Raw genomic sequence first — 22396 nt, 5'->3', positions numbered from 1 at the left:
CCGGATATGCTAACATTGAGGCAGTGCACAAACGCTCCTTCAATGTTTGGAAAGCCACTTCTTGCTCCTTCTTCCATTCAAAAGCTTTATTTTTTCTTGTAAGCTCACGAAGGCTATGGGCTGCGCTGGAAAATTTTGATACAAATCGGCGGTAATATGTGCACAGTCCAAGGAAACTTCTCAATTCATGTAGGTTCTGTGGTCTTGGCCAATCCTTTACAGCCTCTGTTTTTTCGTTCGCAGTGCAGATGCCCTCTGTCGTTATCTTGTGACCCAAATAATTTACTTCCTTTTTAAACACCGCACACTTTTTGGGACTTAACTTCAGACCAGAGCCAGCTATTCTCTGGAAAACTTCCTCCAAGTTCTTAAGATGTTCATCAAAGATCTTGCCCAATACGATGATATCGTCCAGGTACACCAAGCATGTTTTCCAATGTAGTCCTTTCAGGACCTGGTCCATGAGTCTCTCAAAAGTAGCTGGTGTATTACAAAGTCCAAAAGGCATCACTGTAAATTGCCAAAGACCACCACCGACACTGAATGCTGTTTTCTCTTTATCTTCCTCCTTCAAGTCCAGTGTGGAAAACCATTTCGTACCAGAGAGCGAGTCCAGAGTGTCGTCAATTCTCGGCAATGGGTAGCTATCCTTTTTCGTGACGTCCTTCAACGTGCGATAGTCTACGCAAAACCTAATTTTCCCATCCTTCTTCTTCACAAGTACCACCAGTGAGCTCCATGGACTAGCTGATGGTTCGATGACGCCGCTGTCGCTCATTTCTTTTACGATTTGACTCACAACTTCCCGTTTCGCCAGTGGAACACTACGAGGAGCTTGTTGTATCGGCCTCGCATCTCCAGTGTCAATTTGATGTTTCACAACCTTGGTGCGGCCTGGTTTGGAACCATCTTGGTCAAATATGTTCGCGTACTTTAGGAGCAGTTGTTTTGCCTTACTCTGATAAGCTTCCTTTAGCACCTGCGTCCATGCCGTGATGTCATTTGAAAGATCAGTATTACTAGATGAAAAGTGTTCCTGGAGCTGTTCACAGTTAATAACTACTTCAGCCTCTTGGCATCTTCCCAAAATAGCTCCTTTGGTCAGTTTGAGTAGTGACTTGAACTCTTTGAGCTTTCTTACCGGAACACGCCCATCTTGTTTTGCCATAGCCAGGGTTTTTCCTACAAGTATGTTCAGTGCTGATTTGTTTGCTGCTTCGAAAACCCATAATTTGTTTGTCCCACAATCTCCATCAAGCTTTGCTCAGATGACTGCTTCGGATTTTGGTGGTATTTGCTGACTCTCTTCCACCAGCACCCGTTTACTGCTGTAGCCTCTCTCGTAGCCGAAATTAAGTGGCACATCCATGTTCTTATATCGCATCGTCTTGCTTTGCATATATATCTTGATGCCTTGGTCGATTAAGAAGTCCAGTCCAATTATGATTTCATTAACAATCACTGCCACTATAAAATTGTGTAGTACCCTGACGTTCCTAATTGCTACTTCACATGCTACTTCTCCAATTACCTGGGTACAGCCCGTGGCTGTACGTAATCTTGCTCCAAGCAATGGTCTTATCTTCTTGTTGACTAAATCTGATCGAATGATGGAATGGGATGCACCCGTATCTACAGTCAGTAAACAGTCCTTTCCATCCACATGTCCCCCGACAGTAAGATTGCTTGACCTTCTTCAAATTTGCGAGATAGAGATTATGGGGCATTCAATTGCGTGAGCCAGCTGTCGCCCCTTGTGGCTGACTCTCTTTAGTTTAACGATTGAGTGGACTTGTAGATTTGCTTATCTCCGTCAGCTCTGCGTTTACGGTCACCCAGATTGTTGGAACTATTAGGACCGGTTTTGCAATGACTTGCAATGCGGTCTGGGTTGCCGCACTTGAAACATTTCATAACTTCAGAGTTTTTCTGTTGTGATTCCTTCAGTGCTTCCAAAATTGTGTCCACCCTATCTGGCCTTTCCACTTCCACACGATGAGCTTTGTGTGCGAGCTTACTCAAAAGTGACGCTGTTTCCTGAGTCAGTGCATGGGATACCGTTTCAGCAAATGTTGGCTTTGGGTTCGCGTATGTGGCTCGCTTCGTTTCGACATCCCGTATGCCGTTAAGAAAGCTCTGAATCTTTACCCTTTCAGTGTATTCCACGGGTGCATCCACATTTGCAAGATGAGCCAATCTTTCAACATCCGAAGCAAACTCCTGTAATTTCTCATTTGCTTTTTGGTAACGGTTTTGCAACTTAATTTGGTATATCTGTTTTCTATGCTCGCTTCCATAACGTCTCTCGACAGTGGCCATCAATGCTTCATAGTTGCTCCGCTCTCCTTCGGCAGTCGTCTGTAGGATTTCGGCTGCTGGCCCCTTCAATGCTACTAATAAAGCAGCAACTTTATCTTCAGCATTCCAGTTGTTCACTGCTGACGTCTTCTCAAATTGAAGCTTGAATACCTCGAAAGGAACAGAGCCGTCAAAAGATGGAGTTTTTACCTACGGATTGCTCGCTGGAACAGCTGGGCGATTTAGTTGTAACTGTTGCATAAGACCTTTCAACGCTTCTATCTCGGCATCAATTTTGTCCTCGAGTTGTAAAATTTTTGCATCCTGCTCTTCCAGTTTCGCAAAGAGCTGCGATGATACCTGTTCCGAAATTTTTGTCGACATTCCAGATATACGTGCCTCTTGCGTTTCCAGTTGGGATGACATATATATCTTCTGTTATTCCAATTGAGATGACATTTCCGACGCTATTTCTGAAATGCGTGCCTCCTGTGACTCCAGCTGAGATGCCATTGTCGATGTTTGTACAGATATTCTGCTCATCACTGTCTGCGGTGTTTCGTTCTTTTCTTCCATTTTTGTTGTTGTTTTGTCGCTATCATAATGAAAGACACTCCTCAGCATTGATGATTCCTTCAAATACCATAGCTACATTTAGTCGTTTTGTAGCTGGGATTTATCGCCAAAAGTAGCCAATCCACGGACTTCCAACTCCTACTTCAGTTGCTGGATCGTCAATTCCCTCAACTTTGCCATGTCCAAGTTGTATTCGAAATCTTCGGAATTTAGTCAACAATTCCTCTTCTGACACCAATTGTAACGAATTTACTGCAAATCCTCTTATTTGTCCCTCTGCCAACGTTCGAATCACTAAACTGTTGAATATATTACACCACTATTTAACAATGCAAAATGGCCTTTATTAAAGTACTTCACAGTAACACTTATACTCCGCAGCTAATAGATTGATTAAATCAAACTGATTGATTACTTAAATGAAAATAACTCTCGCGCCTCTACTGTCGCGGCCTTTTATACTTTTTGATTTCTCGTTGCATACTTCTACGCTTTTTCATTCCAGAACTTACTAGTTAGTTATCAGCTACCAAATCGCCAGCCACAACTACGTTTATAGCCTCTCATATGCGCGTGAGTAATACTTGCACAAATTATTGCCCTCTCTTGTGAGCACCTCAGATAAGATTATGCATGTGTTTGAGCGTTGCTTCTCCGCTGCGTGTACGTACATATGTGTAGATATAATTATTGATTCGTTTATGTAGATACATAATGATTGATTTATGGATGTGCATGATATCACTGTTTAGCATCGGCTTCGAGATGACAGTACCCCTTAGTGTTGCTAATATTCGTAACAATATTTTAGTACAGATTTGTACAAATATGTGTTCTTTCTTAAAAGAACCATTTTCATGCATTCCCTTCAATTTAACAAGTGAAAAAGCTCTTAAGAAATGGCAGAGAAATCCCCTCTCACTTACATTCATAATGCCTACTTTTCTCCCATAACCTGTTTCCGCTTTTTCGAACATTGTTCAGAATAAGAAGAAAGGGAGAAGTGAAAAAACTTACAAGGAATTTTTATTTAGAATACGAGGAATGAGAGAAGGGAAAAAACTCGCATGGAATTTTTGTTTAGAATTTGGCTGTATGTTTCTCATACATTAGTACAGTGAGCCTTATTGATGTACCACTATTGCTTAATGTTATTGATACATTCAGCAAATAAGAGGTTTTGTTTGACCTTCCCGTCGCAGACTAGTTTCATTCATCCGTTCCGCCCTCCCATGTCGTCGGTAGAGGTCTTGTCTGTGGCTGATTTTAAAATCCCCATGACCAGTCTTTCCTTTGACCAGTCGCTACTGCGCTGCGCTTTCGAAACTCCACTCATCTCAAGATACTGACCTGACAGAAGACTGCAACCAGCAGTACTGAAATCAGACAAACCATATATTTATCAAAAGATAAATCCTAAAAACAGCTGCAGTCTTATACCGTTCAGGTGCAGCCCACGCGGAAGCGAACCGCTCAACACTCCTGAAATTAAAAAAAAACACATTTTTTAATATTTTTGTATTATGTCTCCAAGGCCAAAAATTTGTTTTTATGACTTAATATTTCAACATCATTAAACAATTTTATTCAAATAAGTTGTTAATCATATAAAGTGTTTAGGAATGGTTTGAATAATGCGTAATAATCGAAATTCGTTTATTCATGTTTGCAATAGTAAAGCCGCGCCGGCGAGCGTCCATTTCCCAGGCTTATCTTTTGTTTTTAGATTGAAAGTCCAAACGTAAGTTGGTCCACGGGTGCGTGTCTTATACAAAGGACATTCGTACATGTTGCGAAAATCCTGCTTATCCTGCGTAATGGCCTGAAAATAAGTAATCTTAATGTAGAAATTTAAAATAAATAGAAGTATTTAAGCAGAAAAGTGTGGCATTGGTAAATTTTTACAGCACCCGCTAAAAACAGCTAAAGAGCGTTTTCACATTGACCGACACCGATTTTTTCAAAGTACATACATATTATAAACGACACGACACGATTTAACAACACTGCTCATAAAATAACAAACAATTTAACAAATAAAAAGAGCTTGTCGACGACGACACGAATGGAATGCTTGCTTCCCGCCGACATGTCGTTGCCGACAAAGGCATAAAGCTGTCGTGTCGGCAAGTGGGAAAAGCGTGCCCATATAATTACACCTATCCCCCGATTTACACGGAAGATCGGTTCCAGACAAAACCGTGTAAAGTGAAATCTTCGTTTTCCTATACAAAAACCGTGTAAAGCGAAAAACTACCCAATTCAGTCATTTATTTAAATAAAACAAAACTAAAACATCTTAATGAAGGTTCAAGAAAAGATAATTCAATCGATAACTTACCAGTTCAAACCAAAAAAACTCGCAATAATAGTAAAAATTGTGGCTTTTTGTTCAAATTTTCATCAAACGATTTTCCTTCCACATGAACTACATATGTACTCTGCGTTTGGTTATGTACATACATATTCACAATAAGGGGAATCCCTCAATATTGCAACCAGTGTTGGCAAGGGGACTCAAAAAGGTTTTTAATGATTTGTGAATCTTCGGAGTTTTTCAAATTTTGCTGATTTATGAACCGTGTAAAAGCGAAATCCCTTCAAAAAACGCGAGTACTCCATAAATAATGTAAGGAATACTCCTTTGGGAGTATAGGAGTATTCCAAAACTAATCTGTATTCATACAAAAAATGTGCTCCAATTAACATTGCGATGTCCAAAGAGAGAAGTATGTAGATGATCCCACTCTCGCTTTGTTTGTGAGTATTCCATAGAGTACATATGTACGTGAGAGTACTTTCCAAAGTACTTTCACTGTAGTACTCCATGGAGCACCCACAGAGTATCATATGCCAAAGTACTAAAGAGGAATTGTGTTTTCGGAAAGAATTATCGGAGTGAATTTAATTTAAAATGAAAGTAAATGAAGAGGGGCAATACAACTTTTATATTTTATAGTACGAATATTCTTATGTTATTTAGCATTTGCGTGAATAAAGAAAGTAATATTTCTCTATACTATAGCATGTATACATAAAACCAGTGCGCTGTTGCATTTTATCAGAGTTGCCAAGGTAAAATTTTATTATCACTTATTTGTATGCAATATTTTACTTTTGGCAACTTTGTTCGATCGTCATCATGTTGTGATCACGGTCGTTAAAAAACGAGCAATGATCGGCTGATGGCGGTCCGTAAACGCATTGCAAAGGAGTATTGTTAGAGTACTCCAACATGAAGAAAATGGAACACGTTATCCAAAAATTTTTGCAGGGATCGTGTAACACAAGTACCGTGTAAATCGGGGGATAGGTGTATATGAATTTGTGTTCCCACTGTTGTCGTTGTCGGTGTCGCGTCGGCTAGTGTGAAAACTCCCAAACTGTGGATTTTCGTTTTTACTTTATGACCGCATTTGGTAATCTCACGCGTCACTATGGGGTAAATGGTAAAAAGTTGTCTCAAAATCAAATTTCTTTGCAACGGTTTAGGCTACAGTTATCACACAAAAAAAGTAATAGGCCAATCCCTTGTGTATATGAGAAAATCTGATATTGATTAAAACTTCAAAACTAAATATGTATTAAAAAAGGTTTTCGAAAATAAATCATTTTGCGTTTTTTTAGCTATTAAAAATCAACTAAAAGCTTAATTTTCTTCAAAATCAATCCTAATATAGATTTTGAGTGGTGAACTCTAATTTGTAAAAAAAAGGGTACTGCAAAAATTTTCACTTTAAAGGTCGCCAAATGGTATGCGATAGATAGGTTTTCAGTGCATTTTGTATGAGCGAACTTTCAACTCGTTGCAAATTAAGCAGCAAATGTAAGGCATTTTCGCTCATTAAATTGCACTTAAAGCGATTGCATACACTTTGTTGGTACTTTTCGCGAAAATTATTGTTTGAACGTACACTTTTTTACATTTTCAGGTTCAGCATGTCAACGCCTATGAAATGTAATTTGCAATTTTAATATTCTCTTTTGTTTTTTACAATTTACTTTACAAATATTCTGAAATTACTTTTTCGAACACGTTTTTCAATGCTATTTTTTTTTTTATAACTTTATTTGCATTTGCCTCTTTTCATATTGGAAACTTTAAGCCAGTATTTGAAAATTCTTCAGATATAATATGTAATTTGTAACGATATAAAAATTTGCACAAATAAATAGTACCACAGCCCAATCTCTTAAACTTCATTCGCACTTTAAGTCAACATTTTTATGAGAAGCGATACTCCATTTTTAAATATTCGAATTCAGCATCTCAAAATCTTTAGGTTTGGTTTTTAACAAAAGAAACATTTAGCTCTTTTTAATAAGAAAATTACGTACAAAAAGGGCAAAATCAATTTTTTCAGAAAGCGTTTTTCAATATTTATATTTGCCTTTTTTTCCAATAACCGATTTTTTTCACTTCCCTAAAAAATTGGCCTTTCCAGCATTTGTACTTCCTTTATTTTAGTTTCGTTTAATGTTTTTCCTCCAATTTCCATACAAAATTTGAGACTCTTTCAATCCATAACTTTCCGGAGAGCTAAAGCCTTAAAATTTGGACAACAAATCGGAACCCGGTGACAATTTATCGTGAGGGGAAAAAACTTTGCTAGATGGCCCAGGGATTGTGAAAATTCTAAAAAACGTCCGAGCTTGGAAATTTAGCTTTGGAGTTTTAAGACACTTCCCGATAACTCAGAGATCTGTGACTCTGAACGAAGATTTGGGCTCTAATAGTTGGAAATATTTAGAATATAAGGGTTTTCTAAACGGGACACGGATCGATTTATTTAAAAAGTTCAATTGCAAAATGTGGAATCTTGCGAGTAATTTCCCGAGAGCTGGATTCTTGAAACTAAAAATATACTTCAGAGTCCAAGTACAATGCAACAAAAGGGACAAAATATTTTGCTAGGTGGTCCGAGCTTGGAAATATTGCTGATGTTAATGGACTTCCCGATGATCCAGTAACCTTGAATTTTAAACACAGCTTCGGGATTTACTACTACGTAATATATAGGATAAAAAAGTTTTCTCCATAGAACAGGAATCGAGATATTCCGAGATATTTAGAAAGTCCCTTTACAACATGTGGAATCTTGCGACCTTTATCTCCGCTATAAAAAATCATCCTAGCCTTGAAATTTTTCTTTCGAGCTTTCAGGAACTTTCCGATAACCTTGAGACCTGAAACTTTGAAAAAAGTTTTTGGGCTCTATTATGTTGTAATATGTATGATAAAAGAGTTTTCTATATAGGACTTCTTGTAGAGCTAGGTGCAGCAATAAGGAAAATAAAATCGCCAGGGACCGTGGAAATGCAAAAAATTATCCGAACTTGAAAATTTTGATTTAGTGTATTACAGACTTTTTTTAATTCAGAGACCTGAAACTTTGTGCCCTATTAATAAATAAAAATAAATGCCAGGCGCGAAAACTCTTCCAATTTGCGTCGTGGTCCTTTTAATTTTTTCTACAAATTAGCGGGACGGAACCTACTTGTTTTATACTGACTCCGAACGGCATCTGAAATGCAGATGAATTTTCACTGAGAGCTTTTCATGGCAGAAATACACTCGGAGTGTTTGCCAAACACTGCCGAGGGGCGACCCTGCTTAGAACAATTATCTTCTAATTGAAAAGCCTTGTTTCTAAAATTTTGATGGTGCTTTGTTCTAGGCGTGAACCCAGGATCTTCGGTGTAATAGGCGGAGCACGCTACCATCACACCACGGAGGAATCTTGCGACCGCTGTTTGAGAAACTTCCCGTAGAGCTAGATTCTTGAAACTAAGAACATAAATCAGAAACCCACAACAATGAAACATAAGATGGTCCAGAGATCGTGAAAATTCAAAAAATTATCCGAGCTTAGAAATTCTGCTTTCGAGTTTTAAGGAACTTCCCGATAACCCATAGACCTGATACTTGGTAGGATACTTTGGATACTATTTAGAATAAAAGAGTTTTCTTGATGAGATAGGGTTCGGGTTATTCAGGGATATTTAGAAAGTCCATTTACAGCATGTGGAATTTGAGTAACTCCCCCTGGATCTAATTATTGAAACTAAGAAGATATTTCAGAACCCCATGACAGTGCAACATGAGGAAACAAATTTTCGCAAGGTGGTCCAGGGATCGTGATGGTTCAAAAAATCTTCCGAACTAGGAAATTTTGCTCCCGAGTTTTGAGGAACCCAGTCACCTGAAACGTTGAACGAAACTTTGGGTTGTATAGAGTTGTACCATTTAGGACAAAAGTGTTTTATACATGGGAAAGGGATCGAGATGTTCCCAGATATTATAAAAATTGATTAACAAAATGTGGACTACTGCGACCGCTATTTGAGTAACTTCCCGTAGAACTGGATTTTTAAATCTAAGAACGTACTTAAGACCACCTTGGCTATTCAAAATCAGGGGCAAAAAATCAGTAGGTGTTCCAGAGATCGTAAAAATTTAAGAAGTTGTCCGAACTAGAAAATTTTGCTTTCGAGTTTTAAGGAATTTCCCATATTTAGAGGTATTAAAAAGTCCATTTAGAATTCTGGAATATTGCGATCGATTTTTAAGTAACTACTCACTGAGCTACAAACATGAGACCTTGCTCATAGTTCTGAAGATAAAAAATCTTTAAGTTCTTCCTTTATATCAATGGTCCAAAAGAAACGAAAAATGTCTATTTAAACAAAGACATAACCTTTGGAACTTTGTTATTAAAATTTTAACAAAACCAATGTAGAGACTTTTATGAGGAACAAATATATAAAGATGGAGTGCAAAAAATAAGCACTCGCTATAATCTTCACCTGAGTCCAGGAATGTGTGCTCCACCTTTATATTTTTGTAAACATTTTTACTTTACTAAAATTTTAATATCCAAAATCAACATGACTATGTCTTTGATGTTGTTTTATACGTTTCTTTTGGCCATTGACACAAAGGAAGTACTTAAAAAATTGTTGGCTTATTTTTATTTGTTTGATTAGTCTAGCTTTATTCATTGCAGAGAAATTTGATTTTGAAACAAATTTTTCCAGTTTATCCCATGGTGCGCCGTTAAGGTCTTGCATAGATCTACAATGGATTCTTGAAGTGTTTTGGCATTATACTACATTTACACTGAAGCAAGGGCGTCATTTGTGCTTTAAATTTGGTATGTGAAGAATTACCCATACAAATTCCAATTTACAAAACTTCGTGTTTTATTGCATTTGAAGACAATTTAAATCGGAAATCAAATGCTCAGTCGTCGTTTACACACACAAAGTTTTGCTGCTGATTATCGGCAACTTCGCTCTTGGAGTTGCATATGATATTTACACACGGCGACCCTTCCTATTCAACAATTTTACATTTTATTTCAATTCTTTATAAATATTTGTTTTATTTGTTGAAAATTTTAAAAACTATTGTGAAATATTAGAAATATCAATTAAAATTATAAAAAATTGCTTTCAAAATGAACAAAAGTTCCTCAATAAAAATATTGCATAACCACAATTTGACAAAAGAAGAAAGACAGTACAAAGTAAGTCGTCGAGCACAAGAAACTCTGTGCCCGTCCGCTTTCCTCGACGTCCCCTCTTCAAACAAGTAACGAGTTTAAGTAACAAAACTTGGCGTGTGCAAACACGGTCTAAGCATTACCTGTAAAAATTACGAACGCGTTGAAATATTTGTAATCTTTTTTAAATTTTTTTTATTGGGTAGGAGCAAGGCAAATTAAACAAGGTAGAAGTGCAAACTGGAATATCTTGTTTTTGCAGGAGTTTTTACTTCAAAAATTTGGAAACAAGCGCACTAACCCTTTGTGATCTAATCACATTTTCGGGTACTATACATACATGGTTTATGTAAAAAACCAGATAACGTGTGCTAAGTATAATAGATACCGATTTTCAGTGAACAGTAAATTGCAGCATATTTGTTTATTTTAGTATCTTTTTTATAGAAGGAATAAAGGCTTCGTCTCCTTGGCAACCAACATTGGCAGCCAAAATAACGCTCTTTTCCCACCGGCGTCGCTTTTTCGTCGCGTCCTCTGACTTCAACATACATGGGATTCTTTCCCGCCTTCAGAAGTTTGGAACACATCCCTTTATATATTTCAAGGTGTTAATATTTTTCAGCCTGATCAACATAACTCCTCCGAAGAAAAAAAATAAACCTCAAAGCAATAAAGAAAGTGGTTCTAGCAATGCTAATGCTGAAGCAGGTACAAGTGCAATGCCGGATAGTGCTCAAAGCAACAATAATGCTGCCATAGCAAATAACAACATTAGAACCACCCCCAATAATGGTAAACGAAATAATTTGCGTTTACTAGCGCAACCTTTAGTTGTTGGGTCGGCCATTTATGGGGATTTAAGTCCTGTTGCGAAAAGGAAGTGGTTGTATCTCTCGCCCTTCTCTGCCTCGGTTACATCCGAAAAATTGAAATCGCACATTTCTCAACATACCGGTATAGATGAAAACTCCATCGTTTGTGTTCCGTTGGGAAGGGCTGGCGTAGATCCAAAATCTCTGCGGTATATTAATTTTAAGCTGGTTGTTGAGGCCAGCTTACTTCCAAAGTTATTGGTGCCAGAGTTATGGCCTTCAAATATAGCTGTGCTTCCATTTAATTTTCTTTCAAAAACGACGAGGCCCAACCGATGTCCAATGGCAATCGGTTGGGTCAGACGGAACAACGAACCGGTTAAAAATTTATATGCAAAACATACCGCTCCACCGCACTCTCTAGTCCCGCTCTCCTTTTTTAAAGTTCATGAAAGTGCGTTTTTCTGTGACGATGAAGTCGGCGGTACGCTCGAGCGAAATAAGTATAGGCAGGTGGTCGGATGCCAATGTTACTATCGGCTGCCAGTTGACGCAGTTTACGAGTCCTGCGCTCACGATTGATATATCCGGCGAACTGTGACAGCTTCCTACCATACGTGTGGGGGCGTCTCCGTTTATTGTGCAGAACGTCGTTTCTTCTATTTGATCCGCCAACAACTCACCCCTACTGTCTGCCTGCAAGAGTGAATGCCATAAATCGAGATGGGCATGGAAATCGCCTAAGATAATGCGATTATTGCCAGTGAGTAAGGCGCTGATATTAGGGCGGTATCCACTGGGGCAGCGGGTAGCAGGAGGGATGTAGATGTTGATGATTTCTAGGTTTACATCGCCTGACCGGACAGATAAGCCTTGACGTTCTAAGACCCTGTCCCTGCAGCCGATGTCGGGATAAAATAAATGATATTGCATTGAGTGGTGTATCATAAACGCGAGACCACCTCTATTTCCGCTCTCGCAATCTTTTCTGTGGATATTATACCCAGAACAAGTCTGCAGAGCAGATCTTGCTGTGAGTTTAGTCTCTTGAATCGCTGCAATGCGGATGTTGTGCCGCTTCATGAAATCGATTATCTCAGTGATTGTTGTTGTTCTTGTTGTAGCAATGCTTCGCCCCACCTAATACCTGCGACCTATTACAAATTGTCATCAATATCCTCTAACGGGAGTCCAAGAAAACTTGCTGTTCCAACAGGGTGGACCATAATGAAAGGGGTGTTAGAAGCGTTGGTTCCACATTACAATTAAAGAGATGGTTGGTGTCATGTGGGGACACATTGCAAGCGGGGCATACATTTTGTATGTCGAGGTTGATTCTGGATATGTAAGAGTTAAACCTGTTACAGTATCCAGAACGAAGTTGAACCAGAGCGACTCGCGTTTCCCTGGGGAATATGCGTTCCTCTTCCGCAAGTTTTGGGTACTGTTTTTTGAGTACTGGATTCACCGGGCAATTCCTGACATAAAGGTAAGACGCCTGTTTGTGGAGTTCACCAAGGACCTGCTTGTGTTTTTTTGCTTCATACGGCTGAGTTCTCAGGTGCCGTATTTCCTCAAAATGCTTGCGGAGATGACAGCTTAAGTCCCTAGGCTGTGTTGGCTCATCAATCAGATGTCTCTTGGGATGCCCAGATTTCTGGGTATTCAACAGGAACTGTTTGGTTAGCATCTCAGTTCTCTCCCTGATAGGGAGTATTCTCGCGTCATTATGTAGATGGTGTTCTGGGAACATAAGAAGAAAGCCCGTGGCGGTTCTGAGAGTAGTATTTTGGCAGGCCTGTAGCTTATTCCAGTGGGTAATTTTTAGGCTTGGCGACCATATAGGGGATGCGTAGCATACAATCGGCTGGCCAATTGCTTGGTATGTGGTAATGAGCGTTTCTTTGTCTTTTCCCCAAGTACTGCCAGCAAGGGATTTGAGGATTTTATTACGGCACTGGATTTTCGGTACAATTGCGGCTGCGTGCTCACCAAAATGTAGATCCTGATCAAACGCCACACCCAAGATTTTGAGGTATAGGACAGTCGGTAGTGTAGTGCCATCGACATGGACGTTCAAAATGGTCGAAATTTGGGACGTCCATGTTGTAAATAATGAATATATTATACCACTATTTAACAATGCAAAATGGCCTTTATTAAAGTACTTCACAGTAACACTTATACTCCGCAGCTAATAGATTGATTAAATCAAACTGATTGATTACTTAAATGAAAATAACTCTCGCGCCTCTACTGTCGCGGCCTTTTATACTTTTTGATTTCTCGTTGCATACTTCTACGCTTTTTCATTCCAGAACTTACTAGTTAGTTATCAGCTACCAAATCGCCAGCCACAACTACGTTTATAGCCTCTCATATGCGCGTGAGTAATACTTGCACAAATTATTGCCCTCTCTTGTGAGCACCTCAGATAAGATTATGCATGTGTTTGAGCGTTGCTTCTCCGCTGCGTGTACGTACATATGTGTAGATATAATTATTGATTCGTTTATGTAGATACATAATGATTGATTTATGGATGTGCATGATATCACTGTTTAGCATCGGCTTCGAGATGACAGTACCCCTTAGTGTTGCTAATATTCGTAACAATATTTTAGTACAGATTTGTACAAATATGTGTTCTTTCTTAAAAGAACCATTTTCATGCATTCCCTTCAATTTAACAAGTGAAAAACTCTTAAGAAATGGCAGAGAAATCCCCTCTCACTTACATTCATAATGCCTACTTTTCTCCCATAACCTGTTTCCGCTTTTTCGAACATTGTTCAGAATAAGAAGAAAGGGAGAAGTGAAAAAACTTACAATGAATTTTTATTTAGAATACGAGGAATGAGAGAAGGGAAAAAACTCGCATGGAATTTTTGTATAGAATTTGGCTGTATGTTTCTCATACGTTAGTACAGTGAGCCTTATTGATGTACCACTATTGCTTAATGTTATTGATACATTCAGCAAATAAGAGGTTTTGTTTGACCTTCCCGTCGCAGACTAGTTTCATTCATCCGTTCCGCCCTCCCATGTCGTCGGTAGAGGTCTTGTCTGCGGCTGGTTTTAAAATCCCCATGACCAGTCTTTCCTTTGACCAGTCGCTACTGCGCTGCGCTTTCGAAACTCCACTCATCTCAAGATACTGACCTGACAGAAGACTGCAACCAGCAGTACTGAAATCAGACAAACCATATATTTATCAAAAGATAAATCCTAAAAACAGCTGCAGTCTTATACCGTTCAGGTGCAGCCCACGCGGAAGCGAACCGCTCAACACTCCTGAAATTAAAAAAAAAACATTTTTTAATATTTTTGTATTATGTCTCCAAGGCCAAAAATTTGTTTTTATGACTTAATATTTCAACATCATTAAACAATTTTATTCAAATAAGTTGTTAATCATATAAAGTGTTTAGGAATGGTTTGAATAATGCGTAATAATCGAAATTCGTTTATTCATGTTTGCAATAGTAAAGCCGCGCCGGCGAGCGTCCATTTCCCAGGCTTATCTTTTGTTTTTAGATTGAAAGTCCAAACGTAAGTTGGTCCACGGGTGCGTGTCTTATACAAAGGACATTCGTACATGTTGCGAAAATCCTGCTTATCCTGCGTAATGGCCTGAAAATAAGTAATCTTAATGTAGAAATTTAAAATAAATAGAAGTATTTAAGCAGAAAAGTGTGGCATTGGTAAATTTTTACAGCACCCGCTAAAAACAGCTAAAGAGCGTTTTCACATTGACCGACACCGATTTTTTCAAAGTACATACATATTATAAACAACACGACACGATTTAACAACACTGCTCATAAAATAACAAACAATTTAACAAATAAAAAGAGCTTGTCGACGACGACACGAATGGAATGCTTGCTTCCCGCCGACATGTCGTTGCCGACAAAGGCATAAAGCTGTCGTGTCGGCAAGTGGGAAAAGCGTGCCCATATATTTACACCTATCCCCCGATTTACACGGAAGATCGGTTCCAGACAAAACCGTGTAAAGTGAAATCTTCGTTTTCCTATACAAAAACCGTGTAAAGCGAAAAACTACCCAATTCAGTCATTTATTTAAATAAAACAAAACTAAAACATCTTAATGAAGGTTCAAGAAAAGATAATTCAATCGATAACTTACCAGTTCAAACCAAAAAAACTTGCAATAATAGTAAAAATTGTGGCTTTTTGTTCAAATTTTCATCAAACGATTTTCCTTCCACATGAACTACATATGTACTCTGCGTTTGGTTATGTACATACATATTCACAATAAGGGGAATCCCTCAATATTGCAACCAGTGTTGGCAAGGGGACTCAAAAAGGTTTTTAATGATTTGTGAATCTTCGGAGTTTTTCAAATTTTGCTGATTTATGAACCGTGTAAAAGCGAAATCCCTTCAAAAAACGCGAGTACTCCATAAATAATATAAGGAATACTCCTTTGGGAGTATAGGAGTATTCCAAAACTAATCTGTATTCATACAAAAAATGTGCTCCAATTAACATTGCGATGTCCAAAGAGAGAAGTAGATGATCCCACTCTCGCTTTGTTTGTGAGTATTCCATAAAGTACATACGTGAGAGTACTTTCCAAAGTACTTTCACTGTAGTACTCCATGGAGCACCCACAGAGTATCATATGCCAAAGTACTAAAGAGGAATTGTGTTTTCGGAAAGAATTATCGGAGTGAATTTAATTTAAAATGAAAGTAAATGAAGAGGGGCAATACAACTTTTATATTTTATACTACGAATATTCTTATGTTATTTAGCATTTGCGTGAATAAAGAAAGTAATATTTCTCTATACTATAGCATGTATACATAAAACCAGTGCGCTGTTGCATTTTATCAGAGTTGCCAAGGTAAAATTTTATCATCACTTATTTGTATGCAATATTTTACTTTTGGCAACTTTGTTCGATCGTCATCATGTTGTGATCACGGTCGTTAAAAAACGAGCAATGATCGGCTGATGGCGGTCCGTAAACGCATTGCAAAGGAGTATTGTTAGAGTACTCCAACATCCAACATGAAGAAAATGGAACACGTTATCCAAAAATTTTTGCAGGGATCGTGTAGCACAAGTACCGCGTAAATCGGGGGATAGGTGTATATGAATTTGTGTTCCCACTGTTGTCGTTGTCGGTGTCGCGTCGGCTAGTGTGAAAACTCCCAAACTGTGGATTTTCGTTTTTACTTTATGACCGCATTTGGTAATCTCACGCGTCACTATGGGGTAAATGGTAAAAAGTTGTCTCAAAATCAAATTTCTTTGTAACGGTTTAGGCTACAGTTATCACACAAAAAAAGTAATCCCTTGTGTATATGAGAAAATCTGATATTGATTAAAACTTCAAAACCAAATATGTATTAAAAAAGGTTTTCGAAAATAAATCATTTTGCGTTTTTTTAGCTTTTAAAAATCAACTAAAAGCTTAATTTTTTTCAAAATCAATCCTAATATAGATTTTGGGTTGCTGAACTCTAATTTGTAAAAAAAAGGGTACTGCAAAAATTTTCACTTTAAAGGTCGCCAAATGGTATGCGATAGATAGGTTTTCAGTGCATTTTGTATGAGCGAACTTTCAACTCGTTGCAAATTAAGCAGCAAATGTAAGGCATTTTCGCTCATTAAATTGCACTTAAAGCGATTGCATACACTTTGTTGGTACTTTTCGCGAAAATTATTGTTTGAACGTACACTTTTTTACATTTTCAGGTTCAGCATGTCAACGCCTATGAAATGTAATTTGCAATTTTAATATTCTCTTTTGTTTTTTACAATTTACTTTACAAATATTGTGAAATTACTTTTTCGAACACGTTTTTCAATGCTATTTTTTTTTTTATAACTTTATTTGCATTTGCCTCTTTTCATATTGGAAACTTTAAGCCAGTATTTGAAAATTCTTCAGATATAATATGTAATTTGTAACGATATAAAAATTTGCACAAATAAATAGTACCACAGCCCAATCTCTTAAACTTCATTCGCACTTTAAGTCAACATTTTTATGAGAAGCGATACTCCATTTTTAAATATTCGAATTCAGCATCTCAAAATCTTTAAGTTTAGTTTAACAAAAGAAACATTTAGCTCTTTTTAATAAGAAAATTACGTACAAAAAGGGCAAAATCAATTTTTTCAGAAAGCGTTTTTCAATATTTATATTTGCCTTTTTTTCCAATAACCGATTTTTTTCACTTCCCTAAAAAATTGGCCTTTCCAGCATTTTTACTTCCTTTATTTTAGTTTCGTTTAATGTTTTTCCTCCAATTTCCATACAAAATTTGAGACTCTTTCAATCCATAACTTTCCGGAGAGCTAAACCTTAAAATTTGGACAACACATCGGAACCCGGTGACAATTTATCGTGAGGGGAAAAAACTTTGCTAGATGGCCCAGGGATTGTGAAAATTCTAAAAAACGTCCGAGCTTGGAAATTTAGCTTTGGAGTTTTAAGACACTTCCCGATAACTCAGAGATCTGTGACTCTGAACGAAGATTTGGGCTCTAATAGTTTGAAATATTTAGAATATAAGGGTTTTCTAAACGGGACACGGATCGATTTATTTAAAAAGTTCAATTGCAAAATGTGGAATCTTGCGAGTAATTTCCCGAGAGCTGGATTCTTGAAACTAAAAATATACTTCAGAGTCCAAGTACAATGCAACACAAGGGACAAAATATTTTGCTAGGTGGTCCGAGCTTGGAAATATTGCTGATGTTAATGGACTTCCCGATGATCCAGTAACCTTGAATTTTAAACACAGCTTCGGGATTTACTACTACGTAATATATAGGATAAAAAAGTTTTCTCCATAGAACAGGAATCGAGATATTCCGAGATATTTAGAAAGTCCCTTTACGACATGTGGAATCTTGCGACCTTTATCTCCGCTATAAAAAATCATCCTAGCCTTGAAATTTTTCTTTCGAGCTTTCAGGAACTTTCCGATAACCTTGAGACCTGAAACTTTGAAAAAAGTTTTGGGCTCTATTATGTTGTAATATGTATGATAAAAGAGTTTTCTATATAGGACTTCCTGTAGAGCTAGGTGCAGCAATAAGGAAAATAAAATCGCCAGGGACCGTGGAAATGCAAAAAATTATCCGAACTTGAAAATTTTGATTTAGTGTATTACAGACTTTTTTTAATTCAGAGACCTGAAACTTTGTGCCCTATTAATAAATAAAAATAAATGCCAGGCGCGAAAACTCTTCCAATTTGCATCGTGGTCCTTTTAATTTTTTCTACAAATTAGCGGGACGGAACCTACTTGTTTTATACTGACTCCGAACGGCATCTGAAATGGAGATGAATTTTCACTGAGAGCTTTTCATGGCAGAAATACACTCGGAGTGTTTGCCAAACACTGCCGAGGGGCGACCCTGCTTAGAACAATTATCTTCTAATTGAAAAGCCTTGTTTCTAAAATTTTGATGGTGCTTTGTTCTAGGCGTGAACCCAGGATCTTCGGTGTAATAGGCGGAGCACGCTACCATCACACCACGGAGGAATCTTGCCACCGCTGTTTGAGAAACTTCCCGTAGAGCTAGATTCTTGAAACTAAGAACATAAATCAGAAACCCACAACAATGAAACATAAGATGGTCCAGAGATCGTGAAAATTCAAAAAATAATCCGAGCTTAGAAATTCTGCTTTCGAGTTTTAAGGAACTTCCCGATAACCCATAGACCTGATACTTGGTAGGATACTTTGGATACTATTTAGAATAAAAGAGTTTTCTTGATGAGATAGGGTTCGGGTTATTCAGGGATATTTAGAAAGTCCATTTACAGCATGTGGAATTTGAGTAACTTCCCCTGGATCTAATTATTGAAACTAAGAAGATATTTCAGAACCCCATGACAGTGCAACATGAGGAAACAAATTTTCGCAAGGTGGTCCAGGGATCGTGATGGTTCAAAAAATCTTCCGAACTAGGAAATTTTGCTCCCGAGTTTTGAGGAACCCAGTCACCTGAAACGTTGAACGAAACTTTGGGTTGTATAGAGTTGTACCATTTAGGACAAAAGTGTTTTATACATGGGAAAGGGATCGAGATGTTCCCAGATATTATAAAAATTGATTAACAAAATGTGGACTACTGCGACCGCTATTTGAGTAACTTCCCGTAGAACTGGATTTTTAAATCTAAGAACGTACTTAAGACCACTTTGGCTATTCAAAATCAGGGGCAAAAAATCAGTAGGTGTTCCAGAGATCGTAAAAATTTAAGAAGTTGTCCGAACTAGAAAATTTTGCTTTCGAGTTTTAAGGAATTTCCCATATTTAGAGGTATTAAAAAGTCCATTTAGAATTCTGGAATATTGCGATCGATTTTTAAGTAACTACTCACTGAGCTACAAACATGAGACCTTGCTCATAGTTCTGAAGATAAAAAATCTTTAAGTTCTTCCTTTATATCAATGGTCCAAAAGAAACGAAAAATGTCTATTTAAACAAAGACATAATCTTTGGAACTTTGTTATTAAAATTTTAACAAAACCAATGTAGAGACTTTTATGAGGAACAAATATATAAAGATGGAGTGCAAAAAATAAGCACTCGCTATAATCTTCACCTGAGTCCAGGAATGTGTGCTCCACCTTTATATTTTTGTAAACATTTTTACTTTACTAAAATTTTAATATCCAAAATCAACATGACTATGTCTTTGATGTTGTTTTATTCGTTTCTTTTGGCCATTGACACAAAGGAAGTACTTACAAAATTGTTGGCTTATTTTTATTTGTTTGATTAGTCTAGCTTTATTCATTGCAGAGAAATTTGATTTTGAAACAATTTTGTCCAGTTTATCCCATGGTGCGCCGTTAAGGTCTTGCATAGATCTACAATGGATTCTTGAAGTGTTTTGGCATTATACTACATTTACACTGAAGCAAGGGCGTCATTTGTGCTTTAAATTTGGTATGTGAAGAATTACCCATACAAATTCCAATTTACAAAACTTCGTGTTTTATTGCATTTGAAGACAATTTAAATCGGAAATCAAATGCTCAGTCGTCGTTTACACACACAAAGTTTTGCTGCTGATTATCGGCAACTTCGCTCTTGGAGTTGCATATGATATTTACACACGGCGACCCTTCCTATTCAACAATTTTACATTTTATTTCAATTCTTTATAAACATTTGTTTTATTTGTTGAAAATTTTAAAAACTATTGTGAAATATTAGAAATATCAATTAAAATTATAAAAAATTGCTTTCAAAATGAACAAAAGTTCCTCAATAAAAATATTGCATAACCACAATTTGACAAAAGAAGAAAGACAGTACAAAGTAAGTCGTCGAGCACAAGAAACTCTGTGCCCGTCCGCTTTCCTCGACGTCCCCTCTTCAAACAAGTAACGAGTTTAAGTAACAAAACTTGGCGTGTGCAAACACGGTCTAAGCATTACCTGTAAAAATTACGAACGCGTTGAAATATTTGTAATCTTTTTTAAATTTTTTTTATTGGGTAGGAGCAAGGCAAATTAAACAAGGTAGAAGTGCAAACTGGAATATCTTGTTTTTGCAGAAGTTTTTACTTCAAAAATTTGGAAACAAGCGCACTAACCCTTTGTGATCTAATCACATTTTCGAGTACTATACATACATGGTTTATGTAAAAAACCAGATAACGTGTGCTAAGTATAATAGATACCGATTTTCAGTGAACAGTAAATTGCAGCATATTTGTTTATTTTAGTATCTTTTTTATAGAAGGAACAAGGGCTTCGTCTCCTTGGCAACCAACATTGGCAGCCAAAATAACGCTCTTTTCCCACCGGCGTCGCTTTTTCGTCGCGTCCTCTGACTTCAACATACATGGGATTCTTTCCCGCCTTCAGAAGTTTGGAACACATCCCTTTATATATTTCAAGGTGTTAATATTTTTCAGCCTGATCAACATAACTCCTCCGAAGAAAAAAAATAAACCTCAAAGCAATAAATAAAGTGGTTCTAGCAATGCTAATGCTGAAGCAGGTACAAGTGCAATGCCGGATAGTGCTCAAAGCAACAATAATGCTGCCATAGCAAATAACAACATTAGAACCACCCCCAATAATGGTAAACGAAATAATTTGCGTTTACTAGCGCAACCTTTAGTTGTTGGGTCGGCCATTTATGGGGATTTAAGTCCTGTTGCGAAAAGGAAGTGGTTGTATCTCTCGCCCTTCTCTGCCTCGGTTACATCCGAAAAATTGAAATCGCACATTTCTCAACATACCGGTATAGATGAAAACTCCATCGTTTGTGTTCCGTTGGGAAGGGCTGGCGTAGATCCAAAATCTCTGCGGTATATTAATTTTAAGCTGGTTGTTGAGGCCAGCTTACTTCCAAAGTTATTGGTGCCAGAGTTATGGCCTTCAAATATAGCTGTGCTTCCATTTAATTTTCTTTCAAAAACGACGAGGCCCAACCGATGTCCAGTGGCAATCGGTTGGGTCAGACGGAACAACGAACCGGTTAAAAATTTATATGCAAAACATACCGCTCCACCGCACTCTCTAGTCCCGCTCTCCTTTTTTAAAGTTCATGAAAGTGCGTTTTTCTGTGACGATGAAGTCGGCGGTACGCTCGAGCGAAATAAGTATAGGCAGGTGGTCGGATGCCAATGTTACTATCGGCTGCCAGTTGACGCAGTTTACGAGTCCTGCGCTCACGATTGATATATCCGGCGAACTGTGCCTTGACGTTCTAAGACCCTGTCCCTGCAGCCGATGTCGGGATAAAATAAATAATATTACATTGAGTGGTGTATCATAAACGCGAGACCACCTCTATTTCCGCTCTCGCAATCTTTTCTGTGGATATTATACCCAGAACAAGTCTGCAGAGCAGATCTTGCTGTGAGTTTAGTCTCTTGAATCGCTGCAATGCGGATGTTGTTCCGCTTCATGAAATCGACTATCTCAGTGATTGTTGTTGTTCTTGTTGTAGCAATGCTTCGCCCCACCTAATACCTGCGACCTATTACAAATTGTCATCAATATCCTCTAACGGGAGTCCAAGAAAACTTGCTGTTTCAACAGGGTGGACCATAATGAAAGGGGTGTTAGAAGCGTTGGTTCCACATTACAATTAAAGAGATGGTTGGTGTCATGTGGGGACACATTGCAAGCGGGGCATACATTTTGTATGTCGAGGTTGATTCTGGATATGTAAGAGTT

The 22396-nt window shown here is 37.7% G+C and overlaps 1 protein-coding gene across 1 annotated transcript in view; it reads right to left on the bottom strand.

The window, feature by feature from the left end:
* Window positions 1–14599: 14599 nt before the first annotated feature.
* Window positions 14600–22396, bottom strand: part of Dhc93AB (Dynein heavy chain at 93AB) — a 2991564-nt gene continuing 2983767 nt past the window's right edge. Inside the window, exon 31 of the mRNA XM_067759821.1 lies at window positions 14600–14827. Coding sequence (XP_067615922.1) covers window positions 14666–14827 — 162 coding nt within the window. The 3' untranslated portion in view covers window positions 14600–14665. The remainder of the gene's footprint in view (window positions 14828–22396) is intronic.

This window comes from Eurosta solidaginis, chromosome 1, assembly GCF_040869045.1.
Source record: "Eurosta solidaginis isolate ZX-2024a chromosome 1, ASM4086904v1, whole genome shotgun sequence".
Lineage (NCBI taxonomy): Eukaryota > Metazoa > Arthropoda > Insecta > Diptera > Tephritidae > Eurosta > Eurosta solidaginis.
This window is presented reverse-complemented; position numbering and strand designations above follow the sequence as displayed.